This window comes from Uloborus diversus, chromosome 2 (assembly GCF_026930045.1).
Source record: "Uloborus diversus isolate 005 chromosome 2, Udiv.v.3.1, whole genome shotgun sequence".
Lineage (NCBI taxonomy): Eukaryota > Metazoa > Arthropoda > Arachnida > Araneae > Uloboridae > Uloborus > Uloborus diversus.
The window spans coordinates 142,600,759-142,622,143 of NC_072732.1; the positions used below are offsets into that span (position 1 = coordinate 142,600,759).

The following is a 21,385-nucleotide window of genomic DNA, read 5'->3' on the forward strand; positions in this document are numbered from 1 at the left end:
TCTTAAAATTATAATTAGTGCAACTAGTTATATAATTATAAATTCATGTATAAGTTTGTTTTACCTTATATTTTGAAATGTAACATAACTGTTCTAGCCACAAAAATACCAGGAAATATGCAAAACTTTTCAAGATCCGGAAATTACTTGGGAACAAAAAGGGCCACGGACCTCGAGGTAATTTTATTATTGTTGTATGTTCAGTTTTTTTAATAAAAAAGGCTACTGTTTGTTATTTATGACTTGCTTTTGTAAAATTTGATTCAAAGTAGTAAACATGATGTCTGTAATTAAACTGATAAAAGATCAAATTCAAAAATTATTAAAAAAAAAAAAATTCTGAGCTTCCTAAAAAATTAAATTTTTCTATTGTTTTCGTATATCTTTGAACAATATTTAATTGTTGCCAACTAATTTATTGTTACATTTTTACTTGGTTGGATGCAAAATCAGAAAGATTAAAAGTTTCCTTATGAATGTTTTATGACCTATACCAAAGGTGCCTAACTTATGGCCTGCGGGCCTTATTTCCCCTGTTGTCGTCTTCAGTGTTACAAATCAAAAAAATATATTCTGGAATCTTCCAAAGCAACTGATCATGATCATTCGGTGTTATGAATGATTTTGAAAATTTGAAGTCAACTATTCAGAAATCAGTTTCAAAGAAACGGATAGAAACTTTGTGGTATCTATAAAATCACGTAGCAATGATAAAAGAATTTTGTTACAATAAAAGCACTTATTTTCGCAAGCCATAATCTTCACAAAAATGAAGTTATCGGTTATATCTTGAATTTATCTGAACAGAACCGGAAGTTGAAGAAGAAAATATTTCGTTAGGCTTATATTTTCGCAAGAATGGACTCTCGAAGATAGGTGCTTTTGCAACGGTAATTGTCATTCCATTTCTTTGTTTTTCCATGCTGTCTGAAAAATATTGCACATAAATATAATATATTTAAATTTGATATTTGAAATGGGGGATCGTGAGATCCATTTATCATGAGGTGTGGCTCATGGGTAAAAAAGGTTGACATCTCTGATGCTAATTTCTTCAAAAACAAATGTGTATATGAACTCATATATTATTTTGCTTTCATTATTACTTTAAGTTCTTTAGCCATTTCAAACATTGAATTTCATTGTTTACTTTGATACAATTGAATTTGTTGAGCAAGATTGACTAGCACAATTTCACAAAATCTTTAAATTTGGTATCATTCTGAATTGATTATAATTAATGTTATAAATTGGTTATAGTATTGAATTTTTCTGTAAAAGTTTTAATACATTGATATACACAGTCCAGTCACATTAATGTGACAAACTGTCAAAAGCCAGAATAACCACCTTTCGCAGAGCGAACTGCTGCGAGATGTGCAGGAAGAGAGTCACTTAGGTCTGTGAAGGTGTTCTCTGGGATGTTGAGCCATGCCGACTATAATGCCGTGGCCAGCTGCGCTAGATTACGCGGTTGAGGATCCATGGCATGAACAACTCGATCGAGATGGTCCCACAGATGCTCAATTGGGTTTAAGTCAGGTGAGTTTGTTGGCCAGGGGAGGATGGTAAACTCATCCTGGTGCTCTTCCAACCATGCACGTACACTGGCAGCTGTATGGCACCTCACATTGTCCTGCTGGAAGATGCCATCATCCTGAGGAAAACAATGCGCATGCAGGGGTTGACATGGTCCGCAAGGACAGATGCGTACTTGTATTGATCCATCATGCCTTCCACAATGATCAGGGAACCCAGAGAATGCCAGGAAAACATTCCCCAGACCATAATGCTCCCGCCTCCAGCTTGGACCGTTCCAGCAATGGTTGCAGGGCGGTTCCTTTCAGAGGTTTCACGCCTGTACGCCAACGTCCATCTGTCCGATGGAGCATAAAACGCGATTCATCTGAAAACGCTACCTGTCGCCACTCAGTGGACGTCCAGCTGCTGTAGTGACGTGCAAATTCTAGCCTTCGTCGTCGATGAACAGCAGTCAGCATAGGTGCACGAACCAGGCGTCTGCTTCGGAGGCCCAGACGCAGCAATGTTCGCTAAATAGTAGTTTGGGAGACACTTTTGGTAGCCCCTTTGTTCATTTTGGAAGTCAGTTGCTCAACGGTAGCCCGTCGATCTGCCCGAACGCATCTCCGCAACCGTCCTTCGCCTCTGTCATCTATGGCCCGTGGTGCACCACATTTGCCACGTCGCTAATTTTGGACAGTCCCATTTTGCCATGCATGGTGCACTTTTACCACAGCGGCACGCGAACAGTTCACAAACTCGGCCGTTTTGGAAATGCTTTTACCCTTGACCCGAAAGCCAATGATCATGCCCTTTTGGACGTCGGATAAATCGCTTTGTTTCTGCATTACGCCAACGATTGAAATGTTTTCCGAAGCCCTCACACACCCTTTATATATGCTCAACTGCACTGTGCTGCCACCTGCCTTCTGTGATTGGTTATTTAACTCTGACGTGGAAAGTACGTGGTGGTCACATTAATGAGACTGGACTGTATATGTTCCTAAATATTCATAGCTATTCTAAATGCTAACAATAAATTAAGGTCATAATATGCTTTGATTACAAACATATTTTTTGAGTTCCATTCAAAAATAGTTTTTCAAATCAAAGAATAGTAAAAAATGTAAACCAGTGATATACAGAACTGCCTAACCTTCTGCATTTTAACTCTATCTTCTGCCTGTCTGCAGGTAAGATAAATCCATCTGCATGCTCCCTTCCAACATTAAAGTACATTCATCACATAAATCCATTAGTTTCAAAGGACTAGACGACGTATTTTCAATTTGAAGCAATGACGTCATGGCAGACGTGAGCCGTTCTTTTACATGGTGAACTCAACACCAATCAAATCTTACTTTGTTTTTCAAAAATTCTTGATTGGACATTAAATTTCTACCTCTGCCAAATAGTGCTTTGGATAATCAGAGAGCGTCAACCTTAGAGCAGGAATTAAAATGGAGCAAGCAAGTCCAATCATTGGCTTAGCAAGAGCTGACTCACGGACCCCACATCACGTGATTCTACAACGACAAATGGTTTGCACGTGCGTGAAACAAGAGTGCCAAAGAAACCTGATTTCTTCCAAAATTTTGCTTTAAAATCGATCACATGAATGGCGCCAACCTGGATTAAATGTTAATTTGTAGTTCAAATTCAGCCGCATGTGATATTGCATTGTTGACATCAATCTAGATCAGTGATGCCCAACCTTTGGCCCGTGTGTCATAACCATCCTGTGAAGCTGATCCATGTGGCCCGATATTTTATTTTATGTAACAAATTGAAAAGTGTGGTTAATGAGTTATGAATTTGGAGCCAAATATTCAGAAAATGGTTTCTGAAAAATTGATGAATTACTAAAAGAAGCATCAAGTAACTAAAAACAATTCTTGGTTTTTAATTTTCTTTCCTTTTCCAGAAAAAAATAAATATTTTGAAATTATATACAAGTTTTGATCCACAAGAATCATTTAAATATGAGGTGCGGCTAATGGGTAAAAAAGGTTGGGTACCACTGATCTAGATTAGATAATTTATTTTTGTTTGTCAGCTTGTGAAGCTGAAAAATATAAATAACTTATCGCCGATCAACAATTTTCTAATAAATGACTATGAGTAAATTTTCTTTGTTTGTAGACATAGTTCGTTACAACCTGGGCATCAGAGTACATTCGCCCTTCACAACCTCTTTACTTCTACCTGCCCCCCCCCCAAAAAAAAAAAAATATTGCCAGCATGTTTACTCCCCATGCTTTGTTTTGCATTGTAGTAGAACTTTTTAAATGTTATTTAATGACTTGATATATTTATTTGGTTTATTATAATACATTTTAATGGTTTCTAATGTTGTTGCCTAGGTTACAGTAACATGTTAGCTTAGTGAGATTAGCAATTAATAATGGACTTTAATGCATTTTAATAGTTTTTAACGGCTTAAATAATTTGTAATGGAACTTCTTAAATGGTATTTAATGACTTGATATATTTATTTGGTGTATTATAATACATTTTAATGGTTTTTAATGATGTTGCCTGGGTTAATCAACATATGAGCTTCGTGATATTAGCAGTTAATAATGGACTTTAATGGATTATAATGGCTTAAATAATTTGTTTGGCTTAATATTTCACATTTTAATGATTTTTTTTAAGTCTTGTTCTAAGGCTTGCTTTATTTGAAAGTAACTTGGAAACCAAATGTGATGTCCCCAAACAAGTAGATTTATTAAGCAATAAATAAATACCTTTGTGCCGAGAAATAACAGGAAATATCAACGTTGTTTAGCACAAATAAACAGATTTCAGAATACACGTGTTTCGAGGTTTCAAGGAACCCCTTTTTCAATTCAAAGGTGTGAGCTTCTAGATGTAAAGACACCCAGTAAAAGCAATGAAAATGGACAGCAGACAGTTTAAATATCAAAATAAGCAATAACAAAAGCAAAACAAGACAAAACGGAACTCAAAGTCAAGATTTATTGCATGATTCCCTCCCAGAGAAAACCGTTAAGCAATTAATTTCAGTAAAAAGACCCATAAAATACATGTTGCTGTCAAAATGAAACCGCTTATTAATAAATTAGCAATAAATTTATGTCCGAAAAAATTTCACTACGAATCAACTGCCACATTTAGTGAAAGGAAAAATAAACATAATTCAGGAAAACAGAAAGAGGTTTGAAAACAACAAAAAGTTAAACAAGTACAAAATAAAACATGAAATGGAAACGTAAAGACAAAAAACAAAAAATTCCAAAGAAAGCCATTACCATAACCACCTACAACGCTACAAAGAAAAAAATATGAGATCAAAGAAGAGGGGCGAAAAAAGACTACCAATTAATGAATGGATGCCACACTGCAGAAAAACACGAAATGGATTTAAGATCGTTAACTAGATTAGAACAATTCTTCAGAATGTGGAAAGACTCCCAAAAATCAAGATCTGATGAATTTGGACATTTCTGTATAATTTTAAATGAGTTGAAATCAAAGGAGTGATTTGAGTCCCAGCAGTGTTGAGCAATACTAGACTTTTTGAATTGTTGTTTTCTCACATAATTTTTATGCTCTTTTAAACGAAATTTCAAAGAACGGCGGGTCTGTCCAATATAGGCAAGGCCACAAATGCAACAATCATTAAGAGGATCAATAGAATCCTTAAGAGACGAGAACCAAAGTTTATTAATTGGTGATAACACAACATGGAATTGGAAACGTTTAAGTATCTCAGCGATCTGAAAACTAATAGAAGGAAAGAATGGTAAAACGACCAAATTCTTAGTGATGTAAGTTCTTTTTCGAACATTACTTTGGAATCTTTTAGAAAGCTTTTTAAAAATGGAATCAATCAAAGTGGGCAGATAGTCTCTATCAATTGCCACAGCTCTAAATAGTTAAGTTCAACATTAAGAAGTTCCTCCGAAGAACAAGTCTTTAAAGCACGATCAACAAGAGCATTAAAGGCAGAATATTTTTGATTAGGTGGATGAGACGATAGTCTATGAGGATGTAAAGAAACAGCAAAAGGTTTGCGATAAACAGTAGTTTCAAAATCAGACTTAGTTCGAGAAACGAGAACATTGAGAAAGGGAAGGCAATTATTTTGTTCTAGTTCATACGAGAACTGAATATGAGAATCTATAGAGTTTAAAATAATCAAAACCTCATCAACATTAAGATCATTATGGTTCATAAGAACAAAACAGTCATCAACATAGCGAACATAAAATTGAAACCGTAATTTTTGGAACAGCTTCACTTCAAAGTAATGCATGTAAATATCTAGTGTTCACATTTTTTTCGAAAAGGGGCAGGGCAAATTTCTCAGAGAGGGCATTTTCCATGGAAAAAGAGGCACTTTTCGGGAACTAAAAAGGCACTTGGGGGGGGGGGGAGGGTAACCCAGTAGGAGGTCAACACAAGGGGTGCCCCCCCCCCAAGAGCAACGATGCGTCCCCTCCGAAATCACGAAGACCCCCCCTCCCCCCGCCCAAAAAAGAAGAACAGGAGCTTCTAAAAATTCCCGCTTCAGCAAATTTGTTGACAATAATGCAACATACTTTTTTTTTCTTTTTAAATAACACTTAATGACCCCCTATTAGATCTAGGTGTGAGTGCATGGTCGTATTTTATAATTGGGTCAAATTTAAGTTGAAAAAATTGCGAATTTCTTCTTCCTAAACAATCGGGTTTGGAGTGAACCTGAAGACACTTTTATGACATATTTTAAACCATGTACTACTATATGTATTGTAGTCATTAAATTAAAAGGAAGAAACTCACAGGAATATACTCATAATTTTCAAATTTAGATTCAAATTATATATCTAGTGATCAATAATTAATTTTTATGACACTAAGTAACTCTCAAGATGTCAGCAGAGATAGTTACATTTTCTTTAAAAGGACGTTCTGGGCAATTCTATGGTGTCGGAGGTAAAAAATGAAGAAAAATTTCTCAGTTTTAATTCTATTTACCAAATATAAACTGTTCCAACATAAACAAATTTATCAAAAGATACTTACTACATCCCACTGAATAAAAAATCATGTTAGTTCATCAAAATAGATCCCTAAAGTATAATTTAAAAAAATTTAAAGAGTTGGTGTCTGACGTAAACACACAAATAGTAAAATTGATGGTTAACTTAAGCATTATTAAAAGTCTGTGAATTGACTTACATTTTAATTTTAAAAACAGCATAATTCTAAAGTATACTAATGATGTAAGCATATTTCAGTTTTCAAATGATATTATAAGGAATAAAATTATTTAAAATGTATTTTTAGCTTGGTGTCGGACGTAAATTGTTCATATTGGATGCAAACTATTGCTCTTAAATGTAAATAAATAACAATGATTACAGTTATAAATATGTAAATTATAGGTTACATATACTGAAACAAAATTTACCAAGTAAATTCAAAAGTAAGGTTGATTGGGGGAATTGGGACACTGGGATAAGTGGGTCACCCCCGAAAACTGAAATATCCATATCATGGTTCATCACAGTGATTAGTTTTGCATATACAGTAGAATACCTTTATAATGCTGACCTATATAACGCAATTCTCTTAAAACCACACAACTTTTCAGAAGTGAACAAAAGGTTTTGTAGTTTAAAAAATCCCTCTGTTTTTCTTTGCAAACATAAAAATCGTTAGGCAAATTGAATTCTGTGACAGTTTTTCATCTTTCCATCTGAATTCAAAGCTTTTAAATGAAAATTAGTACTCAAAGTAAACAGAATATACCAAATGGCTCTTACAAATGCAGTTGTTATGCAAACCATGAAGCTTGCAGAAGTGCAGGATAATTCACATTCTTTTGATTGTGAAACATATTTATTTGTGAATGGCTAATTGTAATATTATAGTGCTTTAATACACATTGCAGACAAAACTCATTCTGAAGTGCGAAAATATAGATAAATGCTGAATATTAGCTTAAAAATTTGTGAAATCATCTATATAACGCAAAAACCTGTATAACGCAAAATCTCTGATCCCAAGGTGTGCATAATAATGGTCTTCTACTGTATTTGGGTTACGTGGAATTTTTTTTCTAGGTCAGAGAACTAAGTAAAAAAAAAAAAAAAATCTGAAATTTTTTTTTTTGTCGAGTTTAAGCAGCATTTTTCAAAGTGTTTCCTGGTTAGCATTTATTTTTTTATGATCAGTAAACATTCATGTACAGTTTAACTTAAAGTGCATACTGTAAAATCAGAATTTGAGTGAAATATTATTAAAAACTGTTTAATAGGAGGGGCCTCACTTACCACTTAAAATTTTGCTATAAGAGGTCTCCACTCTATGGGGTAAGTGGTTCTCCCATAACAGTGAGGATTTGAAAATCAAAAGCAACTATGATATGTTGATGATTTGTATTAGTGAAATACAAGACAACTATGATGACTTAGTAGGAATTGAGAGTTCAGCAACAAAAGCTGGTGATTAGTTATTTGTGAAACTTACCTGAAGTAAAACCTTCAAGATTTATATGGGTTGAATGTTGATAATGGTTCTTCTTTAGCCAACTTTACATAGACGCAGTCATTTAGTGTTTTCATTTTTTTTTTCTACTTGTAGTTTTGGCAAATTTGCCAAAATTGATTCTACATACCAGGAATTATTTGGTGGAATCATAAATTAACTGTTCTACAGGGACCAAAGGGAACTAATTCACAAACTATAGAACAAAAAATTTTGATGTAATATATTTAATATTTTGCTTAGTCAGTAAAAAAAAAAAAAAAAAAAAAACTTTAGTGTTATTCATGAACAAAGAATATTATGCTTATTGATTCAAAAAAAAAAAAAAAGTGTCATCACACTAGAGTGAGCTGAAATTTTTTGCATCAAACAAAAATATTAAGCATCTACTAATGCTGAAACTGGTTTAGTCAATAAACTGCTTTCTTTTAGAGCCATTTGGCTTATCTTGAGATGACTTATTTCAGCATTCTGTATTTCTGATGCATTTAAAATATAGAGTATTATTCTCCTTGTATTATCAGCCTGGTGTGAGGCATAAATTATTTTCCTTATTTAAATATTTAAACTGATATTTATGTAATCAAAAATCACGAAATTGACAGGAAAAAATTATTACTTTGGATTGATTGTTAAATAAGGGCTAGCTTGCTTAATCGTTAAATAAACTTGTTGTATTTACTTACATTTTTTTTGAAAAGGACATTTTTGAATTAAAACTCAATTTTGTTTTTGCATGTAGTATGCAGTGAAAAACTTATGTTCCATTAATGTGTTGTGCATTTGCATTTCTGTAGTTGTAAAATATTGTAGATAAATTATTCAATGATAAAATTTATCTATTTATTAGTATAAAACTGAGGGTTTAAAATATTTTAAGTTTGAATACCTATGCAAAGGTTTCATATTTTAATTCTAATAATTGATGTTTTCCTGTTTTGATTTTTCTTGTATCCCAACTCAAGAAATTGCGAAAAAATTTAGTATCATGAAATATTTGTGACGTTTTTCAAATTGTGCCCCCCTCCCCGAGCAAGGGCTCACCCCTCCCTAATTATCGCAAAGACCTCCCACTCAAAATAAATAGCCCCCCCCCAAAAAAAACGAAAAATGCCCTCAAACAACCCCACCTAAAAATTTCAATGGCGTGGCTGAATCTGCGCTATGAACCCCCCCCCTCAGGGGGGCACCCTGGCCCCCTTCACCTTTGATTACTGTGCCTTATACAAATAGCCAATCAATAAAAGAAACAAAAATAATTATGCGAAAAATATTTTTGTATTTTAGTTCAATATGCATAGTATTGTACACTAGTGAGAAAATAAAAAGGTTCGTAAGCCCAAAACGGAGATTAAAAGATGGCTATACGATTACACTAACATGGTAATATTAAGCATGACATGCGACACATGCAGCATTAAGGAATTATGCACTATTACCGTGTTTTCAAAAAGTTATTGCTGAATGTTAACGGTTTTGAAGAAATAAATGAATAAAATAATTGAGGTCTCCATGCTTTGGTTTACATCATGATATCATTGCAAACTGAAATATAAATTTGGTTCACAGTGAATGCTTTTGCTAAGAGATTTTTTAAGTGAGCCTTAAATTTTTTAAGACAGCTGTTTCAAAAACATTTTGGGGGTATCTCCAACAGCCCCAGTGGCAGAAAGTTTTGTAGTTGTCTGCAACAAACTTTTATCGACAATTACATAATCTGTTTGCAAAATTTGTGCGTAGTTCAACAATTCTTTGGATCAATACCTTTCAGAAAAACTAGCTTCCATAAATGTATCACGAAAATTGCCTCCCGCCTCTGTATTGTTGTATTGCAACCCCCCCCCCTTCCTCACCACCATTTTTGAGACTGGCGACATCCAAATTTTTTCTCTTTGGGTCAATGACTTTCAGAAAAACTAACTCCCATAATTTCATCACAAAAATTGCCTCCACTCCTCCCTGCATAATTGTATCACAAAAATCCCCCCACACCCTCCTGCACCATTTTTAAGACTGGTAACATCCAAATTCTTTCTCCTTGGGCCAATACCTTTCAGAAAAACTAACTCCCATAATTGTATAACAAAAATCAGCCCTACGTCCCTCTCCCCTTATTGTAGTACAAAAATTTCCCTCACTCCCCTCTGGATCACTTTTGAGACTGGCAACTTCCAAATTCTTTCTCTTTGGGCCAATACCATCTGGAAAAAGTAATTCTCATAATTATATCACAAAATCGCCTCCACTCCTACCTGCATATTTGTATTCCAAAAATCCCCCCCCCCCCCCCCGCCCCATTTTCGATACTAACAATCCTCCACTTTGGGCCAATAATAGCCTTTCAGGAAAACTACCTCGCATAATTGTATCAGGAAAAAAAAAAAAAAGGCTGTATTCAGCTTTATAAAAAAAAAAAAATTAAAAAAAAAAAAAAAAAGAAACTGGAACGGTTGAACTTAACACCTTTCCCTACGCTCATCAAAGATCGTCGCAATTAGCATTTCGATTATTATTCGGGAGACTGCTTCCGTAGCCCAAAACTAGCGTTTTATTAGAACCTCATCACCAGATTCCACGAAGATGACGTCATGCGTACACTCCGTTGCCGATGAACTTACACTTCGGCGTGCGCGTAAAGATTGCAGAAAAAAAGAGAGAGAGAAAAATAGTCACATGTGATTAAGAAATAGGGAAAAGATCGAAAATACACGAAATTTTCAAATAGCGATATAAAGAGACTAATTTTTAAAAATAGCAATAGTATAAAGAGCTTCGCCTTGGCTTACAGCGCTGTGCTAGAATTATGCATGTGTTATTTAAAATGAAAGTGAATTAAAGCAGCGTAAATAAATCAAATGGTTATAGAAGGGGGAAGGGGGGCTGAAACTTACATTTTCAGGAGAGGAAGGGGAATCTAATTTAACCGAATGAAATTTCTTGAACGATGCATGCACTTATACCATACTTACATTATATTTAATTAGAAGAAAATCATTCAAAAAAAAAAAAAAAAAAGGAAAAGAAAAATTATAATGTTACGATTCAGGTTTGATGAATAAAAACCTTTTTGGGGAGGTCTTGGGTCTTGGTGATCTGCCATCACTGATTCACGCCCTTTATTCACGACATGAATGATATTACGATATAAATGCGAATGGTTGCAAATATTTCATTTGATAAATATTTTCCTGAAAACGATTGTGGGGAAAGAAACAGCGCAATATTATAAAACAATAAATGAAAAAAAAAATCGCGCGATGTACCATTTTAATGAGAAATATAAAATTCACTTATTAAGTCAATTTTACTTTCGTTAAACATATGAATTCATCAACGGTATTATTTTTCGATCGATCTGTAGTTTTGAAATTAAAAAAGTGGAGGGACAAGGAGTTTTGGGAAGTGAGATTGAGTTATCCCGCTATGCGAACCGCTTGTAGCTCCTCCTAAATTAAACCCCGGCTGCGCCATTAGTCAATGCCTACGGAAAAGCAACTGAATACATAGTGCTAAAATACCGCACGCGTTTTTACCACATGCAATCGAAGGAGGGATTAAAAAATCGCTAAAATAATTCAATGTTTCAAATGAAATGAATAAACTTAGTGTTACGATTTTGTTTAACTTGACAAAGAAAATGATAAATCAAAAGCACGTGTTCATAGATTGCTGCGCACTAAGTGCAGTATATCTTGTAAATGAAACTCATCCTTTAAAAATTGAATTTAACTCTGAATTCTGGATAAATACCTTTAATTTTGTTCACTAATTTGGAATATGGAAAATTGTCCAAAAGCAGGTGTTGAAAGATTGTTGCAGCAAGTGTGCTCAACAAACGAAGAAAGCAAAAAACAGCTTTCATTCACGATTATAATAAAAAGAAAAAAAAAAGAAAGAAATTACTCAAATGTGTTTCGTTTGGGACACAATTAAAATTTTAAAAAATGATAATAAGATGATCACAAAAAATTGCAATAAAATACTTTCGCATCACCAAGGTTCGCTCTTCTTGCGCAAACTAGTTCCTTTTTCTATTTTATTTTTAAATCGTAAGTTCATTTATGAAACTTTTTTTTCCCCTTTCATTATTTTATTTTGTAGAATGATAATTTCAGGTACGTTAAGGAGGAAATATTGTAGTTCAATTTCTACTTTAAAACAGCACGTGGCTGCTCTGATTTTCGACACTAATTGAAGCGATGCCGATCCTAAGATAGTATTAAAAAAAATTAATGTAAAAATAAAATTCTTGCACTTACTCTTTGAACATATCTACTATTTTCTTACAGTATGTTCCTTCTTTTGTTCTTGCATCTTCCCTGTATTTCCGCTTGCGATTCATAGAAGGCATGACGGGGAAAAAAAAAAAAAAAAATCAGAATAGCGATCTCAGAAAAACGTTCGGACCGGAAATTTGCACGTGCTTTGCCCAGTTCACCGCATGGAATAAGAAAAAAAAAAAAAAAAAACGGTGTGAGGAGCTGGGTCGGTCAGTTCCCGCCCCTCCTCCCTCCCTCCTTCCATCGACGTTCGATGGGGAGCGAAAGCGCTGACGTCATGATTTTGAATCTTCCTTTCGGACATCGTTTCTTCCTTTCTCCCCTAAATATAAATTGTTTGTACACCAGTAAAAGGGCAGGGCGCATCATTAAAATTCTACTGCAGGGGCAGGGCGCGTTTCTTCGGGTCTAAAGAGGGCAGGGCGCATCAGTTCTTTAATAAAAAGGGGCAGGGCGCCGCGCCCTTTGAAAAACGCATAACGGGAACGCTATAAATATCACTAAGAATGGGGCTAAGTGGGTTTCCCATAGCCAGACCATCAACCATAGTATAAAATCTGCCATTAAAAACAAAAGAACATTGTTTTAAACAAATTCCAGTAAGAAAAATTAACTCATCAATTTCCTTAGAAGTAAAATGAAATTCAGAAAGTCTACTCTTAAGGCATAACAATGAACCTTCGATTGGTACGTTCATAAATAAAGAGTTCACATCAAATGAAGCCATAAAAGAGTTATTTGGAGCAAAATTATGAATTTTTTTGACAAATTCAGTCGAATTTTTCACAGTGAATAAATTCTGACTCCTAAGGGGAGAAAACACTAAGACTAAATATTTCGCAAGTTTGTAGGAAGCCGTACCAATATTAGAAACAATTGGCCTGAAAGGAACACCAGTTTTATGAACCTTAGGCAAAGCATAAAACCTAGCACAATTAGCAATAGAAGGAATAACAGAGCGCTTAACTTTCAATGGAATAGATTGAACTGACTTGACAGCCAAAGTAATAGCCTTTAACTCATTATCACAGGGATCTTTAGAAATTTCTAAATATGGACCAGAAGAAATCAAATCATTAGTTTTATCAACATAAGATGACTTGTCAAGAACAACAATTTGACCACCCTTCTCAGCTTTAGTGACAACCAAATCTGAATTAGAAACTAAATTCCTTACACAACAACTAACAGTATTGCCAAAAACAGGTTTAGAATTTTTAGAATTGAAGTCAACATTAGAAGCAATAAGATGTCGAATGGAATCTTTTTGAGTTGAAGATAAAGCACTAAATTTAAAGGCCTTCTCAATGGGAGCAATAAGCTTAGAAAAAGAAGGTTTACTAACCACAGCAAAATTATCATTGCACTTAAGAGCGTTCAATTGGGAACAATTTAAAGAAACACTGGAAAGATTAACAACCACATTTTTATTAACTTCGGGTAAATTATCTGAAAGAACGACTTGCGAATTTTTACAGAGGTGGGTCAATTTCTTTTTTAAAGTTGTTTGATGCATCTCAGAGGAACGAAGGGTTCTAGAACAAGAATTTCTATCAATAACATCAAAATCAGAAATAGAATTGGAAACAGAAAGATGTAAATCATAAAGCTCTCGTTCAATAAACGATAGACGCTTTCTGGAATCCTGGATCGAAGCTCTAAGTAGAGCCAATTTCGACCTAAAGAGAACTTTATTAATTTTGCTCGAACTAGGTAAACTACATTTTAAAGAGATAAATTTCGGAATAATTTTCTTACGCCTACACTCTTGAAGAAATTTCAAATAGTTCAAAAAACGAAACGTTTTAATTCGGAGATTGCAAAATCTATTAACTTGAGACATAATACAAGCATAAGTAAAACTGTATGTATATGTAACTTTCTTTGACCCAACATATTGACAAATACTAGGGTTGCCGTATAGGAGTAGAATGTTGCCTACTGGAAAATCATTAGTTTATAGTAGCTACAAATGTTTTATATTGCCAATGTATCCTATTCCACACTAGTTGAAATCAGTTTCGCACGCTCATATCAGAGGAAAAACTTTTGATTGTTCTAAATTTATCACTGTTATGAGGTAGAGCATTCAAAATCCTTCTTGGAAAGAGCTAAGAAAATCTAAAATTGTTTCATTGCAACAAAGCTTACAAAGTTTTTGATGTTTGGACTGATTTATGGAAGATTTATTTTGATGTATAACAAATACTGTAAAAGCATTATTTTCGTGAACTGTAATCTTTAAGATGATGAAGATATCACCAATATCACGAATTTTATATGAATAAAACAGAAAATCAAAGAAACAGTTTGTGAGGCTGAAATTTCTGTGATTATGATGGGCTCACTAAATTTAAGCCTTTGTGAAAATAAGTACCTTTACAATACTTATTTTATGCAAACAATACTGAAAGGTTTCTTACATTAGCAAAATAAGCAATTTATTTTACCTTCTAAGAATTTTTCCTTTTTCTTTTTTCTGCATGTGTAAGAAACTGGCAAACATTTACAGGTAATTTATAGGCATTTAAAATGTGTATGTCCTCAAACACTTATTTTAAATTTATGCTTTTCCTTCTACTTTACGACAGATATTGCTTAACTTTAAATGATGCAACATCTCCAGCAGTTCTTAGGGAGTGCCAAGCTCTCTTCTCTTCAGAAGCTTTTCTTCTTGTGCTTTCCAATCTGACTGGTCTCAACTTGCATCCAGCTTGTGATGAGGAGACTGATGTTTCTATGGGTAAAATCTGTTCATCAGTAAGAAAATGGCAAAATCACTGTTATACTCTATTACATGATGACATGTGGAAGCAAGGAGAATCTTTGCATGCTATGATGTACTTCAATTGTTCAGGTTTGTTTTTAAATTTATCAAATTTAAATTTTTTTCAGCTATTGAATTGTCTATGTCAAGGGTTCCCAAACTTTTCTAATTCATGGTGCCCTTTGAAGAATTGGAATTTTCTCATGGCATTCTAGACAATCACTATTATATAGATTGCAGTTTGTCTGTAAAGTCATGGTGCATTTTTGACTGGTCACAATAAAGCAACAAAGCAAGATAGAAATGTGAAATCTCCACCAAATAAAAAAACAACTCCCCAAGTTTTATGCACATTCAGTGCAGTTTGATGTTGCCACCATTTGTCGACCTGCACACATCTAAACGATATTCAAGTTCCTCCCGAACTTGGTTCAGGACGCCTGGTGTAACAGTGACTAATGTCAATGATTCTGTTTTGAATGTTTCGCTTGTCGATTTGTTCAGTGTACCCATGTTTCTTCTCATAACCCTACAAGTAAAAATCAAAGATCGTCAGGTCTGGGGATAGCGGTAGCCATTGCTTGATGGATCCACTCCCTATCCACTGTTGGGGGAATGTTGTATCCAGAATCTCACAATCAATGTTAAAGTAGAGTGAAGGAGCTCCATTATGTTGAAAGATGACACCTTCTTGAAACAGATTGAACTTTCGTTTTTACTGTCCATACAGGGTTTGAAGTAGTCCTATATTTCCTATATTTTCAAAAAAAGCATCAAAACCGTCCTATATTTCCTATATTTTTCGAAAATGTCCTATATCTCCTATATTCCCATTTTTTACTGCATATTTCTTTTAAAAAGAACAATAAATAAACTTTCTGACATCGGATTTTTCGCTGAAATATAGCTGAAACAGGGGTCAAAGTGGTCCTATATATCCTATATTTTCAAAAAAAGCATCAAAATCGTCCTATATTTCCTATATTTTTGGAAAATGTCCTATATTTCCTATATTCCTGTTTTTTTATCCAATTTATTTCTTTAAAGCAACAGTAAATAAACGATCTGACTTCGGATTTTTTGTCGAAAGTACGTGTGCAAACGAATTTCAAATTAAAAAACGCAACTGACTAAATCCTGCAACAAGCATCTTCTCTCATTGGCTACAGCAATATGATGTCACTGTAGTGGGTGGAGTTTCGAGAACGAAGTCTGAAGTCGGTTTTAGAATTTTGTGTTTGGCAACAGCCGTTTGTTTTGTTTTCCAGCGTGGTTTTTGTTTTTGCGGGTATATTTTTGTGTTCAGTGCATTTTCTGATCGGAATGTTCTAATAGTCTTTTGTAATCTTTTTTTTTTGTGGAATTTTATAGCGGAAAATATATGTATATTTGTGCTACAAAGCATTGGTTATTTCCGGTTAGTTCTCAACACAAAGACGGCTTTTATTTATTTATTAATATAAACTATATTTGTGACACTTCTATCCCTGCAAAACTTGTGAGTTGCTGCATTAATTATCAATAGATTTCACTTTGTTCACATTTTTTTTTGTCTATAAAGTACACTGTTTTTTCAAAAATTATTCTTTCAACTACAGGAAAGTCGTTTCATGTGTAAGTTATAATTTTGTTTGAGGGTTTTTTTTTTAACAAAATCATTGATACGAATAACTAAATAACATATATATATATATATATATATATATATATATATATATATATATATATATATATATTATTTCTTTTTTCATAGCGAAACTATTCATATAATGTGTCCTATATTTGTCCTATATTTCTTGTGGAAAATGTCCTATATGCGACAAGTCCATCACTTCTACCCCTGCTGAAAGTACGTCCCCAAACGAATTTTAAATTAAAAAACGAAACGAACTAAATCCTGTAACAGGCATCTTCGCTCATTTTTAGCTACAACAATGTGAGGTCACTATTGTGGGTGGAGTTTCGAGAACTAAGTCTGAAGTTGGTTTTAGAATTTTGCGTTTGGGGGGGGGGGGGGCAACAGCCGTTTGTTTCCTTTTCCATCATGGTTTTTGTTGGTATATTTTTGTGTTCAGTGCATTTTCTGATCGGAGTGTTCTTATATTCTTTTTCCAATCTTTTCTTTTTGTGGAGTTTTGGGATCGTGGAATGTTAGTTCCTTTTGATGTTAAAACATAGTTTGTTGTAATAAGTGGAATTATAATGGCGAAATCGCATCGCTTAACAAAATTTCGTGTGGAGTGGTTGGACCAAGAGGACATTAATAGTACAAATTTTGGTGCATGGTGCACTAAAGGAAAAGATGATTTCACTGCTTTTTGCCATTTTTGCAACTGTTGAGTGCCCATAAGCAATAGTGGATTTTCGCAATTGATGCAGCATGCTGAGACATTCAAGCATAAAGAAAACTCTGAAAAACGTCAGAAGGATCCTTCTCAAGCTCTGTTTGTTCTTAATACAAGTGGTAAAGGGTTCAGTTTTGACATAAAATCAAAGAACAGTGGAATTAGTACTTGGGTCATGAGTGAGGAAGAAATAATAAAATTATCTTTGTTCAAATTTTGTTTAGTTATTTAGTCTATAAAGCACACTTTTTTCAAAAATGGTGTACTTTATACTTCTTTCAACTACAGGAAAGTCATTTCAGATGTAAGTTATAATTTTGTTTGAGGTTTTTTTTAAACAAAATCATTAATAAGAATGACTAAATAATATATGATATGTATTATTTCTTTTTTCATAGCAAAATTATTCGTATAATATGTCCTATATTTGTCTTATATTTTTTGTGGAAAATGTCCTATATGGCCCTGTTTATGCAGCTGGATTTAACCCGGCGTCAACCCGGATTCGCGGAATAAGGCCGTTTCATGAATCCAACCCGGCTTCAAGCCGCGTTCAATACAGGAGGGAATTTCCTCCACCTACATTGAAGGATTATTGGCGGATTTTTCCCACAGTGCATTGCGTGGTCGCGTGTCTCCTCCTTGTGTGTATTTATTTTGGTGTTGTGCGTGTTCTTTTTGCGTTGGTGATTTTGTTTCGAAACTAATTTCTTCTATTATGGAAAAATCCAACTGCAGCATTTGATGGGATAGCGCCGAAACGAAAGCGTAAGGGAACGTAAAGGAGAATCCACGATTTGACAAAAACGGCTCTTCCCATCAACCCGGCTGCAATCCCCCTTTTATCCACCTTCCGCTTCAACCCGGGGTGAAGCCGGAGTGTGCATAAACAGGGCCTATGTGACAAGTCGATCACTTCTACCCCTGTCCATATCTCGACTGGCGTGGGTGTAGGCTAATCGCTCCTGTGCAGTCGTGGAATACTACATCATCGTCACATGCTTACACATCAAACTACCGAAACTTAAGGAGTGTTCCTGTTATTTGGTGCAGATTTACATTTCCATCTTGTTTTGTTGCTTTCATGTGACTGGTCAAAAGTGCACCATAACTTTATAGACACACTGTATATTGATTCCATGGACACTTTTCAGCACCCTTTACCTCACATTGCTCTTACCCTCACACTTTGGGAGTTTCAGGTCTAAGTAATGAAATACACACCTCTTATTACATGCATCATATTTCTTTAAACTAGCAACTTGCTAGCTTCCTCTCCAATTGATAGAGCTGCCAACTTGAATGATTCTTCTATGTATAGAGCATGAATTTTGTTTAGCTTGTATGATTGTATGTAAGACACTCATTGCACAATTTGAATGTTTCATATACACTGACCTCAAAAAGTTAAGATACAACCGGTTTTTTGCATCTAATTTGCAAACAAATGATAGTAGAAACAAAAAATTTGGAGGATATGTGCATTAAATGGTTTTTTATTGAATGCGTCATAGAAATTTGTATAAGTGTATTGTAGAAATGATTTATAACAAAAAATGCAATCTTTGCGGAAAAGTCTGTTCTCGAAGAAAACAGAACATCACAGTGTTATGTAGTAAAATGTCGGAGAAAAAATGCAAAAATGGGTTCTAATACAGGGGTCTGGCCAGAGGATATTTGGGTCCGTTAACGGACCCTTCACAAAAATCCGATCAACCAAAACGGACCTTTCACAAAATCCCGATCAAACAAAACGGACCTTTCACAAAATCCCGATCAAACAAAACGGACCCTTCACAAAATTCTGATAAACAAGATCGGATCTGTCACAAATTGTTTATTGAAAGAGCAAATCTGAAAGCATAATAACGCATATTGCATATTTCTGCGTATAAACCGATAATTTTTGGAACCTTTTTTTAAGTCAAATTAGAGGAATCAGCTTATACAAAGTCGGCTAATTTTGAAAAAAAAAAAAAAATGGCACTCTTGCGATGCTCCTGCAAGCGATAAATAATTGCTACTGCCAAATAAATATAATGGCTGTTAGCTAATTAGCGGCGGTGTTGTAAACTTTTCTGAAAAGGCATTGGTAAGCACTTTTCTCCTTTCTCCGCTCATGATTTAATGAACAATAATAATATATATCTGCGAAATGAACTTAGAACTGCAAAGGAATAGTAAGGATGAGGAAGAAATATGATCGCTTCAGATAGTGTTACCAACTTCAAAATTATCACCACTTAGGGTCTGGCGTTGAACCTTTATAATGACTTGATTAGAAAATATTCTCATCATTTTGCCAGCTTGTCAATATTTGCGTTTTTACGGTGCGATGCGATGTTTACTTGTTATTTTAGGAGAAAATTATATGGGTTTTGATTTTTCGATGCTAACAAGGGTGATTAACTTTAAATAAACTGTTTTAATTACCGTTTTTTTTCTTTAGATGTCTACATTTTGAAAAATGCAATCTTTTAACATCCGATATAAGAATCATATTTTGTTCTTTTTTCAAGCTAACTTTGCTTTATTAGGATTCAAATAAATGAAAAGTCTCTTTATTTCTGTTAGAACTCTCATTTCAAGTTTTTAAAGCAAAATTCCATTTTCAGTTATGAGTCAAAAATTAAAATGCTGAATAGATGGTTTATTTTATTTTTTGGGTCAACTGTGTCTACAGATATTAATGATATGTTTATCATAGGACTCTAAAATGCAATTTTAAAATAATTTTATCAAAAACATTTCTTTTACAAGCCGTTTTTATACTTTTGATGCCTTCACTTTGAGAATTGCGATCTCTTAGCATCCGCTATGGGAATCCGATTTTACGAAATTTTGATGATTATTACGCTTTGTTAAGAGGTAAACAATTGAAATATCTTTTTATTTTTGTTAAAATCACGGAGTTTATAAGTTTTAAACGAAATTCTGTGCTTTTTAAGAGTGTCTTGGGTCAAAAAGTTGAATGCTGAACCCTATTCTGAATTTTATTTTATTTATTCATATTTTTGTTACAATTATTTTAAGTACTGTACAGAAATATATCTAGTATAATTTAACATAATGTAGAATGGTAGATAAATATTGATACTTGAAACAGCGATGCCCCCCCCCCCCCCCCCCCGCCAAATATCAGAAAAAAAAATCCAGAATGATTTTCTCGACATAAAAGAGGAAAACTCTCAACTTTAAATTTAATTGATGCCGTTTGTGCCATCTCTAAATTCTAAAATTTTGTTTTGACAATTTTTTTTTTTTTTTTGCGAAATGTTTTGATTTTTCACAAAATTAATTCATTTTTCACAAAAGTATTTGATTTTTCACAAAAAACGGACTTTGTGAAAAATCCTGGACAGACCCCTGTAATACGGAATGTCCCCCCCCCCACCTAATTTGAATTCATTGGCAGCATTGATTTTCCATGCTGTTCATTAAGTTGTCAGACCCCAGAATAGGAAGTGAAGACCAGACACAGAATAAGCCTTGTTCCAGCTCATGTAGTGACCTTGAAGGAGGATTTAAAGCATCAACCTGGCTGCATATTTTTTCTCGCTCGTAAAAATGTTATTTTCAATTAAATAAAAATGGTAGCAACCTTTCTTTTATACATGGTTTTAAAGTTTGTTATTATCATTCATGCAAACTATGCATTTTGTTACTGCTATTTTGTTTATGGTGAGCTTTGAAAAACGTGTTGTATCTTAACTTTTCGAGGCCAGTGAGGTGAGGCAGCCTATTTCATGATAAATGTTTAGCAAAATTTTTGCTTTTTACATTTGACATGTTTTTGATCTATTTTGATCATTTCAGCAGTTTAAAAGAGACTTCACCACCAGGGGTGCCCCCCCAAGGATAACGGCACCCCTCCTGAATATCAAGAAGACCTCCTGCAAAAGCAAGAGTCCTCCCCCCCCAAAAGTAAAAAATACCCCTTAAAACATGCCCCCCCCCCTTGTAAAAATTTC

At 34.2% G+C, this 21,385-nt stretch overlaps 1 protein-coding gene across 3 annotated transcripts in view; it reads left to right on the plus strand.

Moving 5' to 3' along the window:
• The window catches only part of LOC129216063 (prolyl 3-hydroxylase OGFOD1-like), a 70,820-nt gene that overhangs the window by 33,664 nt on the left and 15,771 nt on the right, over positions 1–21,385 (plus strand). For all 3 annotated transcript variants that reach the window (XM_054850204.1, XM_054850206.1, XM_054850207.1), the window contains 2 exons: positions 98–177; positions 14,894–15,159. In XM_054850204.1, the coding sequence (XP_054706179.1) occupies positions 98–177; positions 14,894–15,159 (346 nt within the window). The remainder of the gene's footprint in view (positions 1–97; positions 178–14,893; positions 15,160–21,385) is intronic.